Below are 12,295 nucleotides of genomic sequence, written 5' to 3'. Positions count from 1 at the left end.
ACCACTCCGAGAGTGTAGTGGGTGCTTTTACATGCCACCAGCACGAGGGCCAGTCAGGCGGTACTTGCAACGGCCACGCTCAAATGGTGTTTTTTGCATGCCACCTGCACAGGAGCCAGTCTAGCGCACTGGCAATGACCCCACTCTAATGCTTTTTTTCATGTACCACCAGCACAAGTGCCCGTAAGGCGACAATATATATATATATATATATATATATAATGGGTTTGCACACAGTTTCTGTCAACTAAATTCACTCACAAAATATTGGTTGGCCCAGAGCTATATAGTAGTAGGCACTTGCCCAAGATGCCTTCCAGTAGAACTGAGCCTGAGACTACAAGGTTGCTAAGCAAGTTGCTTAACCACACAGCCATGCCTGTCTCTGTATTATTTCTCTCTCTTTTTATTTTATTTTTTTTACACTGACTCAGAAAAATTTAGTAATCACTGAAGTTAAAATTCTGTCATTGTTTCTGTTGATTAATTTCAGAGAAACCCTGCCAATCTCTTGAAGAATCAGCTCGAGAATATCAAATGAAACATGATGTCAGAACAGAATACAAAGAGATTGAAGTAAAAACTGGTGAAGAAGATGAGTCCAATGTTTTACAGGTAATATTCCTTGTTAATTCTCATTTCATTATGCTGATTAGATTTTTCAATATTCAGGTGGGCTATCTGAAAGATGTTTGTATTATGATTCCTTTATGACTATGAAACTTTTTGGCATGGTCATTTTGATATCACTAATTCAATGCTGACTTATTTGACATCAATACAGGGGATGTTATGTCAAGGTGTCAAGTTACCGAAACCTGAACTGAAGGTTTGCAACAGAGTGGGCTCCACTCAAAAACCACTGAAGCTCTTTTGCCAGCCACCTTCGATCCTAGTTATTGATGCTAGCTGATCTGTGGATATGAGATGTTTTGGCACTGCCTGTTTGACGTCACTGAGTCAATGTTGACTTTTTTGTTGACATCTGATATTTTAGTGTTTCTCTCTTGTCTTCCCTCTCTTTCTGTTTGTGCATGCGAGCATCTAGTCATATTTTGCAAGCATGTGCAATCTCTCTTTCTCTCTCTCTCTCTCTCTCTCTCTATCAATTTACCTATGTGTGTATTTCTCTGTGAGCATGCATGTTTGTGTTTGCCTCAGTACCAGAACATGGTTACCAAAACAGGTCTATATCCAGTCAACCATGCCAAATTGTCAGCATCCAAACAACAAGCCCAATTGTCTAATTCTGCTGATCAGTATTGTTTCTTTAGCAAATAGTTCATAAAATTACAGTATGCCACATACTGTAGATTGACCATGCAATTTTATTATAATTTCCTATACTTTTTCCTCACAATTCTTGCTTTTATAGGTTTTTATCCTTTTCAAGAGAGGTCTAAGTAGGGTACTTCTTGAAAGCTCTACTTTTTATGCTTTCTTCCCTCATTGACAACAAAATTTACAATTGATAATAATACAATAGTGACTGGCTGTCACCAAACTGTCAACCACCCCCTATTAACTGATGGAAAAGTAACCGAAAGATAGGTCAATTGTAGCGTTTTCCTTAACACTGCCTACTATGGGAGTTGCCACTGACTCCCCATGCTTTATATTCACCATGGGAGTCATCAGTGACTCCCAAGGGGAATGTTTTTTACAGAGCCTCATATTACTGTGGTTCAAACTACATTGTTGAAATTTTAGGAAATATACAGAACACATCTCTGTATTTTTTGGATTGTTTTCAGTTTGAATCAATAGAAACTGAGGTAGGACCTAGTCAAAAAATAAATACCTTTCATAAGTAAGATAGTGCTGCTATGTATGCTTTGTTATAATACAGTTGTAATGTTTTACTGGAATATAGTATAATTTCAAATAAAATTAAGAAAAAGAACTACCCATTTGCAGTTGTAAAGCTCAAATTATAAACTAAAAGAAGTTATTCTTAGAAGAATTGTAAAACCACAAATGGAGGTATAGTAGACATTTAGACCCTTTTTAATGTGATTTCCACAATACAGTATGAACATATATTCTGTGCCATGGGCGTCACCATTGACACCCTGACTGTAAATCAACCTGGTAGTGTATATAGTGAACTAGAATGTATATATGCTCTTTTACTTGTTTTCAGTCATTTGACTGTGGCCATGCTGGAGCACTGCCTTTAGTCGAGCAAATCGACCCCCCAGGACTTATTCTTTGTAAGCCTAGTACTTATTCTATCGGTCTCTTTTGCCGAACTGCTAACTTACGGGGACGTAAACACACCAGCATCGGTTGTCAAGCGATGTTGGGGGGACAAATATACACACACATATATGACGGGCTTCTTTCAGTTTCCGTCTACCAAGTACACTCACAAGGCTTTGGTCAGCCCGAGGCTATAGTAGAAGACACTTGCCCAAGGTGTCACACTGGGACTGAACCCAGAACCATGTGGTTGGTAAGCAAGTGACTTACCACACAGCCACTTCTGCGCCTGGTTAAAAAATTAAAAAAACACATAATTTATAACAAAATTAGACCACTAGTACAAAAGAAAATATGGCGCCAAATGAACTTGATAGGCAACATGTTAACCCCTGAGTATTTAAATGTGCCATATCTGGCTTCTCACATGTATACTACAGTGTCATTCTGAACATAAAATCACATCATTGAAATCTTGAAGCTATGAGAATATGCACGATGAACCCTTAAATGGCGAGCATCAGCAGTTGATTTCTTTTTAAAATTTTACATGGATATGGTCATCACCATTTGATGTCCAAGTGTCTACTTTGTCAAATGCACATAAGCCTAAGGGGGCCCTTACTGATGACGGAAATCAAGTTGCAAACGGAAAATTTATACAGAAATGAAGTGGGGGTTTTTTTCTGACTTTCTCTCATCATCAGATGAGATAGATGATGATGACAATGATGAACAATGTACATTGTTTGACAACAGCCATGAAGGGATCTCAAATGATTTTATGCTCACACCAGATGTAGAGGATCATGGATATTTTACAGCACTTTTCACTGATGAGATTGTAAATGTTATTGCGTGAGAGATTAAAAATTATTATAGCTTTTTTTTTTATAGCTATTCAAAATTAAAATAAGTTTTAAAATTAGCCTTAAGAAAAAGATATCTTTCGTGTATTTTGCCTGTTTTGTACACACATTCTTGCAATCCTTTCCTGCCGTTTAAGAGATAATTCAAAACAATGTGAATAAATAAGCTTTACATTTGACAGAGTAATCTGAATGCTAAAGGGTTAACAATGTGAAGGCGCATGGCTCAGTGGTTAGAACTTCGAGCTTACGATCGCGAGGTTGTGAGTTTGAATCCTGGACCGGGCTGTGTGTTGTGTTCTTGAGCAAGACACTTTATTTCATGTTGCTCCAGTTCACTCAGCTGTAGAAATGAGTTGCAATGTCACAGGTGCCAAGCTGTATCGGCTGTTGGCTTTCCCTTGGATAACACTGGTGGCGTGGAGAGGGGAGGGTGGTATGCATGGGTGACTGCTGGTCTTCCATAAACAACTTTGCTCGGACTTGTGCCTGGGAGGGTAACTTCCTAAGTGCAATCCCATGGTCAGTCATGACCAAGGGGGGGGGGGTCTCAGCAAAGGCTAACGATAATAATGTAAATTATTGTGTATATTCAGGTTGTTCTGGAAATGCTTACAGTATATTTATAAGATGTATTTGAGGAGTATTTAACATAGATTATGTCATTTGTATTTTGTATGCGTGATGAAGAGATATTTAAAGACTTTATTTATATTTTCTTTTTCCAGTCAAACTGCAAATTATTTGTATTTGACAAACCTACCTTGGTGTGGATAGAGCGAGGCCAGGGAGTTTTACGGTTGAATGATTTAGTGGGAAATGACTCAGAAAAATTTCAGTCCCGATTAGGTGAGTTGTGACAACCATTGCTCCAGGTTGTTTTACATTTCGCATTCTTATTTTTATGTCTAATTCTGTTGTCTTGAGACAGTCATTATACCAATGATAAACACATGCACTGGTTCCATTTCATTTCTTATTTGTTAATTGGTTAACGAATTAACTAATTGATTGTTTGATTAATCAGTGACATGCCCTCTGAAGCAGACTTGGAATAGAGAGGGGTTTTATCATTGATGAGGTTATAAATGGCGATAAAAGGACTTTGACAAACCTTATTAATAATCAACTGAATGATTAATCAGACTATAGATTAGTTAATTGGTTAACCAACTGACAAATGAAGAAGTGAAATAGAACCAGTGCATGTGTTTATTATATTGGTGTCATGACCCTCCTGAGATAAAATTTTTTCAACACATGAATTCACGTCAAGAATCTTGTAAACCAAATACTAAAATGAAATAATTTTATGGATAATTTTTCTTGAATTGCATCTGATCAGTTAGGGAGGGAGACAACCTCAGATATGACCATCAAACATTAGAATATAATTCTGAATGAGTTAGTATTAGTAAATAGTTGTGAGCAATCCAGAGCTTATTATGATGTACATAGTTTAGCTTTTAACCAGTATTTCCAGTATGCTTCTAGTAACCAAATAATACTGAAAAATTATCCATTTAACTAGCCTGCTTATTTGCATGTATTCTTTTAATTATCCTTTCTACTATAGGCACAAGCCCTGAAATGGGGTTGGGTGCCAGTTGATTTTATCAATTCCAATGCTTGACCGGTACTTACTTCCAGTGGAGCAGGCTCACTTCATTTCTTTCCAGTCTTCACAAATCTGCTTTATTTAAAGGGTCACATCACACTATCATGTTACATCAGGTTTCATACACAATCATATAATCTGCCTTTCTCAAGGAGAAGACTTGGTTGCCATGTGAGATTGGGATTTTTTTGTAAGTCCACTCTACCGAGTGGTTGGTGTTAGGAAGAATATCCAACTGTAAAAACCATGCCAAAACAGACATAGAAGTCTGGTGCAGTCTTCTGTCTAGCCAGCTCCTGTCAAACTGTCCAACCCATGCCAGCATTGGAAGGCAGACATTAAATGATGATGATGATGATCTTCCAGCCTGTTCATGCCTTAGCTTATCATCATCATCATTGTTTTAATGTTCACTTTTCCATTTTGTCATGGTACGATAAAATTTATAGAAGCATTTGTTTTGTCTTTTTTTTATGCTTTGGTCTAATGCTCATCCTATTGTCAACCCTCACTGGTGTCCAATACACTCTATACATCTGTAAAGTGGTTGGTACTAGAAGGGCATCTGGTCATAGAGACTCTGTCAAAATGACACATGAGCACCAGTCTATGAGAGTTGTGGATCCCAATAAGAATTGTAAAATAATGATGATGATGATTATCATCATCATCATCATTTAACATCCACTTTTTCATGTTGGCATGAGTTTGATGGAATTTGTTGAGGTAGATTTTCTATGGCTGGATGCCCTTCCTGTCAACAACCCTCACTTGTTTCTAAGCAAGATAGTAATCTCCCATTGTTAGACTTGTTTTTCACAGAAGACTGGGAAAAAAAAAATGAATCCCACTTGTATGAGGATGATGCTCATTTACAACCATCATGTGATGCCTAGACAAGAGTATATATACTCACATACACGACAGGCTTCATTCAGTTTCTATCTACCAGTTCCATTCATAATGTACTGATGAGCCTCCTCAGTGCGACATTCATCATCATCATTACCATCATCATTTAATGTCTGCTTTCCATATTGGCATGGGTTGGATGGTTTGATGTGGAACTGGCTAGCAGGGTGCTCTCCAGACAACAACTGTCTGTTGTGGCATGGTTTCTATGGCTGGATGCCCTTCATGATGCCGGTAAGGGCACAGATTTTTAGCTACGTAATTGCAATGCTAACTTTTTAAGCACATGTATGTTTTTATGTTAAATAATTCAGAAAATGTTAACTATCTTCTCATACCTTTCGTTGTCATGTCAGTTAGTTGACACCTCTCACTTGCAGTTTCTTCATACTCTGGTATTTTGACTCACCGAAAAACCCTCCCCCCCCCCCTGACATTCCATGTTAGTTGTAAATAGATGTTATTGTCGTACAAGCAATGTCCTTTGTTTCTAATCTTCTATAAAAACGTATCTGGTCATGGGGAAATATTACGTTACTTGGAAACAGATAAGTGTTGGCAACAGGAAGAGCATCAGGCCATAGAAAATCCACCTGAACAAAATCCATCTAGCCCATGCAAGCATGGAAAAATGAACTTTGAAACGATGGAGAATTAAAAGGTTATTTAAAAGTGTGACAGGTGTTTGTCATAGCCATCATAAATATGTTGCTTGATTCATTCATTGCTATCGTAATCAATTTACCAGCACAGGTTAACTCACAAGTTTCTGTGGTTTTTGTTGAAAAAAAATAAATATGGAAAATTAAAAAAGAAAAACATTTTCACTGTGTAATTCTCTATTATAAAATATTATAAATTATTTGAAGAGTTGCTGTTGTAAACTTTGAACTTTATATACCCCCAAAGGTTGTGCATGTTTTTGTTTAGACTATATACCATGAACCCATGATATAATAGCAGAAACAGTTCAGGTTTTGATAAAATGTCTACCCACTCCCTCTCTACCAATCAACCCATCAGATGTGTTGTGATCTAATCTCTAAAACACATCATTTCTGCATTTCACTGTTTCTCTGTGAATTGTTTTCTTAAATTTATCCGTTTGACAGCTTTTCAAAGCAGCTGTAAAAAAAAAAGAAATGAGTTAATTTCATATTGTCAGGTTGCAACGGAGAGAAAGGGAGAGGGGGAGGGAGGCAGGGTGGGTGGAAAAGAGAGAGGAAGGAGGAGGTGGAAGAATGCATTATGCTAGAAAGTATGTCTTTCGTTATTCTAAGGTGCAAATTTGAAGAGATAATTGCTAGACTTTGATTTTCTATTTTTGTCTGCTGTTTGAAGGCCAACCAAAGCCTTGTGAGTGGATCGGTAGATGGAAACTGAAAGAAGTTCATTATATATATATATATATATATATATATATATATATGTGTGTGTGTGTGTGTGTGTATGTTTTTGTCTCCTCTTGACATCATGTGATAGTTGTGAAAAAGTGTCACTGTCATAGAATTAGTGTCATTTATTTTCCAATCATCATCGTCATCGTTTAACGTCCACTTTCCATGCTAGCATGGGTTGGATGGTTCAACTGGGGTCTGGGAAGCCCGAAGGCTGCACCAGGCCAGTCAGATCTGGCAGTGTTTCTACAACTGGATGCCCTTCCTAACGCCAACCACTCCGTGAGTGTAGTGGGTGCTTTTTATGTGCCACCGACACAGGTACCAGACGAGGCTGGCGAACGGCCACGCTCGGATGGTGTTTTTTATGTGCCACCAACACAGGTGCCAGCTGGATGCCCTTCCTAACACCAACCATTCTGAGAGTGTAATGGGTGCTTTGATGTGCCACTGGCATGGGTGCAATTTGCATGACATTGGTGCCTGCTACGACTGATTTTGCTCGGCTTGCTGGGTCTTCTCAAGTACAACATAATGCCAAAGGCCTTGGTCTTTGCCTCCATGAGGCCCAACACTCGAAAGGATCTTGGCCACTTTACCTCCATGTGGTTCAGTGCTCAAAAGGAACTCAGCCACTTTGTCTCCATGAGGCCAAACATTCAAATGTTGATTTTTCAATTTCTGGACTGGGCAATGCATTGTGTTCTTGAAAACAATAACTTCATTTTATGTCGCTCCAGTTCACTCAGCTGCCAAATATGTATAATCCTGTAAAGGACACGTCCCATCCTGGGGGAGAAAATATATATTGAGTCTCTTTGACTTGGGAAGGATGTTTATCCTTTTTATCCAAGGGGAAATATTACCTTACTTGGAAACAGGTGAGAGTTGAATTACAAGAAGAGCATGCATCCAGCTGTAGAAAATCTGCTTGACCCATGCAAGCATGGAAAAGTGGATGTTACAATGATGATGAGTTGGATGCTCTTCATGTTAATCATAATATGACCATGAAGTAGGATTGACGCATGTGTTCCCTTCTTCAGCAAGTCACTTGTTCCTGTCACTCTATCATACTTTCACATCCCACAATACTATACCTCACACAGTTGAGGGTGTCTTGTCTTATGAGTATTTGGTTATCTCACTAACTTGTTGTTATTCTCTGTCTTCCTTTTATACTGATAAGAATGCTGAACATTGAGAGGTAATTAAGAGAATAGGCAATCTGTAATAAGATCTGTTTGAAAATAGTTTTAGACATGCAAAAGGATTTTTTTAAGTAATCTGATGTTTATAACTGACATTCTTTTTGATATTTTTGTGGTTAATCTAATCTGTGCTTCTATTATACCTCAGTAATGAGATCACAAGGAAGTTTACGAGTGATATTGAACACTAAAATCTGGACAGGAATGACCGTGAAAAAAGCCAGTCAGAAGAGTGTACGACTAACTGCCACCGATGGTGATGGAGTTAAAGTATTTCTCATCGTAGTAAGTATTTAATTAATTAATTGTCATGAAAATCCTAGTTGTTATTTATACCAAACCCCACTTATGCATTCTCTTTATTCAGAGGTTTTCCTTTCATCAGTTTGTACCTTTGATTATTAGCTAAAGCTCATTTAAATTTATTGTAATTATAATTAAAAGAAAATTTTCTTTGCATTGTTTTTTTCCCATTTGGTTTACTCTCACCATATGTTAATTCTGCTCTTTGTTTCTCTTAATTGTAAAACTTAACAGGGCTGAACTTTTGTTTCAGTTGTGAATCTTTTCATTTTAGTTTACCTGAATGTACTGATTTCATTTCATTTCTTGAGTTGTATTGACTAAATATAGACCCAGTTTATACACATGTTGGCTGTATGTGTGATATATACACACACACACTCAGTTCAGTTGTAAGATGTGTAATGCTGTTAACATGATTCCTCAGCTGAGTTATCTTGATCTTAGATTTTTCGTTTGAAAGAAATAACTCTGCTTGTTGGATGTCTTACAGACTAATTATTCAGATGATCTGTGTTTGACAATGTTGATATGGTTCTGGATCTAAAACAGAGTGCATGTAATAGCTATACTTAGACTGAATGAAGGATTTAAATATGTGTTATTGAAACAATTCTTAAAAGTAATGATTTAATGGTTAGGATATTCGGCTCGCAATTGTAAGGCGGAAGATTTTAATTCAAAACTTATGAAAACAAAACATTTGTACTACAGAGCCAGAGCCGGTTTCAGCCAAGTTGGTAACGAAAGGGTTAATTCAATTTAAGCTTTGCCCCTTAAAGACAAAGTGTCCATTTATAGCTTCTGTTCTAGGTGATTGAGTTTGAAGATCAAGTGTTATTTATAATGAAGCTGTAGTGTTTGCTGTATTAATATTATAGACTAGCATGAATGTTATAAAACATTCCTTTTGCCAACTGCTATCATAATGTATGTTATCAGGCTAACCCTAAAGACAGTGACAACATAATGCGAGCCATCGAATGGAGGATACAACAATTGAAAACTGAAGAAGAGGAACTTGAAAAACGAAATGCATCCAAAAGAAAATCAGAATCTCAAGACAGAGTTTCCCCTAAGAAACTAAAGTAGGTTGTTTTCAAAACTTTTATAGACATCTTATGAAATATTCAATTTATTTTACATCATAACGAAGTTTTATTTTTAAAATTTTTTCTAAAGATTTTCATGTGTTGTCACAATTTTCATGGAAACTTTTTTTTCTTTGTAGGAAACTTCCAGAATTGAGTGCAAGTGTTTCTTCTGTGGAATCAAAATCAATCTCAAAAGAAGAATCTGATAGTAGTGTACTGGACCCTGAGACAGAAGGTGAAGGAAGACATTATTATTTCTTGAAAACCATCATCATTATTAAGAATAACTTACCATTTTGTTTAAATTGAGACAGTTCACACCCATCCAGTAGAATGCCTCCTTCACATTCAACAGGATGAATACTGTTTTCATTCCTTTGAATTAATCATGTTTATCCTGTTGCTTTGAGATTTCAATGTTGGGATTGCTTATTTTCATGAAGGTGCATGGCTCAGTGGTTAGAGCATTGGACTCACAATCATGAGGTAGCAAGTTCCGGACCAGGCTGTGCGTTGTGTTCATAAGCAAAACACTATATTCCACATTTCTCAGCTGTAGAACTGAATTGTGATGTCACTGGTGCCAAGCTACATTGGCCTTTACCTTTCCCTCGGATAAGATCGGTGACATGGAGAGGGAAGGTTGGTATGCATGGGCGAGTGCTGGTCTTCCATAAACAACCTGACCTTGTCCCAACTTGTACCTTGGAAGGGAACTTTCTAAGTGCAATCCTATAGTCATTCATGACTGAAGGGGATCTTTACCTGATTGTTTATTTTAGAATGAGAATGTAGGATAGGTGTGATAGGCTGGATCTGGTCAGTTTTAACATAGGACGGCTAGAGTATTTTAGCTGGGTATGGCTAATTTAAATGCTGTTGGGTTAAACTTGTTTTAAAATATAACATAACCGCAGTTTAACATTTATATATAATTGTGTTTTTTTGTTGTTTTTTTTTATTCCAGCATCCAACGAAAGTTATACTTCATCCCAGACAGTTAGATCGGAATCAGACTAAGAAAAATAATTGCAGCAAACTGAGTGGTTAACAATCTTCTGGATAATCTGACTTTCGAAGTGGAAGATAATAAAATCTTATGGAAATTACATCTGCAGATTCAAAATATAAATTTGATAGAGCCTGAACAAAATATGTATGTGTATGTGTTGATGTGTGTGCGTACATATGTTTGCGTGTGTATGTGAGTGAGTATGCATGCACATATTCTCATACATGCATGTGGGTATACTTTGTATGTATGGGTGTGATGTAATTAGCGTATAAGTGATCAATTATCTCCAGAAAAATACCTTTAGGTTAATCCAACAGGACAAGAAAGTGTTTGGAATTTTGGTCAGTGCTTGCGGTGACATAAAAGTATGTTCCCTGATGGCATTTCCAGTGCAAGAATTGGATATATATTCACCTATACAGGCTGGCAGTTTGGCACCTGTTCTCTGTAGCATTTCTTTCTTCAGGGTTTCTTTGTTGTTTTTGTTTTTTTTTTTTTATTTTTTTTTTTTTTTGGACTCCAAGCAAAACTTGTTGAAAACAACACAAATTACTAAGAAGAATGTTGAGGAAAATGAGAGAAAGATGATTGGGAATGGGGGTTGGGGTTACTAAAAGATACATTTTTATTATGAACTGAAAGGAATATTGGAAAAGTGCAGGGGACAGTTTATTTGAACTATAAAATAGGAGAGTACAGCAAAAACAAAGGACATTTTCTGATAAGACAATAAAAAAAAAATTGAAACATTTTATTTCGTAATGTTTTTTTGCATTTCAGCTTTGTACTTGGCTTTAAATTCATTTTAATATCATGCAGATTGGCAGGAACAGCTATGAGTGGAGGCGCAGTGGTTAGGGCAGCGGACTCGCGGTTGTAAGAACACAGTTTCGATTCCCGGTCCAGGCATATTGAGCAAAAACACCTAACCTCCACGAGGCTCCGGCGGGTGGTGGTGGTGAACCCCATTGTACTCTTTCACGACAACTTTCTCTCACTCTTTCTTCCTACTTCTGCCACAAAGTAGAGGAACCATGGTTTAACCCACTATGGTGTGATAAACTTTCAGACCTTAGTCTAGATGGCGAATCCTCTGTACCCCAGGATGTTTCAGCTCTCTACCCGTTAAAAGCCACCATTTACGGAATGAGGATAACAACGTAGCTTTCATGCCCGTGCAACCACCAGTCTATTGCGTGTGGTGGGTGGATCTTCAAGTTGCCACATGCATTCTTAGTAGATTAGAGTAGGCTCGAATTATAGATTATTCTTTGTGGCTAATGGCGTGAGTCCTGATTGGAAGAAGAACAACTATGTAAAGCACTGCCGATCTCTAACTGTGTAGGGATCCTGTGAAAGAGGTAGACCCAGGAAGACATGGGACGAGGTGGTGAAGCATGATCTTCAAATGTTGGGCCTCATGGAGGCGATGCCAAGTGAAACAGTAATCGTGGCTGTTGTCCATGTTATGTAAATGGCACCTGTGAAATTGTCATGGCCTTGGCTGGTGTCATGTGAATGGCACCCATGCCACTGACATAAAAAGAGTGGTTGGCATTAGGAAGGGCATCCAGCTGTAGAAATGCTGCCAAATAAGGCAGAAACGTAAGCACGCCCAGTGAAATGCTTAGCAGTATTTCGTCTGCCATTACGTTCTGAGTTCAAATTCCGCCA

The 12,295-nt window shown here is 37.6% G+C and overlaps 1 protein-coding gene across 3 annotated transcripts in view; it reads left to right on the top strand.

Moving 5' to 3' along the window:
- Window positions 1–11,372, top strand: part of LOC115216600 (ran-binding protein 3) — a 51,371-nt gene extending 39,999 nt beyond the window's left edge. For all 3 annotated transcript variants that reach the window (XM_036506633.1, XM_036506632.1, XM_029786074.2), the window contains 6 exons: window positions 494–615; window positions 3,800–3,920; window positions 8,358–8,494; window positions 9,455–9,600; window positions 9,744–9,841; window positions 10,574–11,372. In XM_036506633.1, the coding sequence (XP_036362526.1) occupies window positions 494–615; window positions 3,800–3,920; window positions 8,358–8,494; window positions 9,455–9,600; window positions 9,744–9,841; window positions 10,574–10,626 (677 nt within the window). In that variant the 3' untranslated portion in view covers window positions 10,627–11,372. The remainder of the gene's footprint in view (window positions 1–493; window positions 616–3,799; window positions 3,921–8,357; window positions 8,495–9,454; window positions 9,601–9,743; window positions 9,842–10,573) is intronic.
- The last annotated feature ends 923 nt before the right edge of the window (window positions 11,373–12,295 follow it).

The sequence above is a fragment of the Octopus sinensis genome, linkage group LG10 (assembly GCF_006345805.1).
Source record: "Octopus sinensis linkage group LG10, ASM634580v1, whole genome shotgun sequence".
Classification (NCBI taxonomy): Eukaryota; Metazoa; Mollusca; class Cephalopoda; order Octopoda; family Octopodidae; genus Octopus; species Octopus sinensis.
Note: the sequence above shows the minus strand (reverse complement) of the source record. Positions and strands in the feature narration are given on the sequence as shown.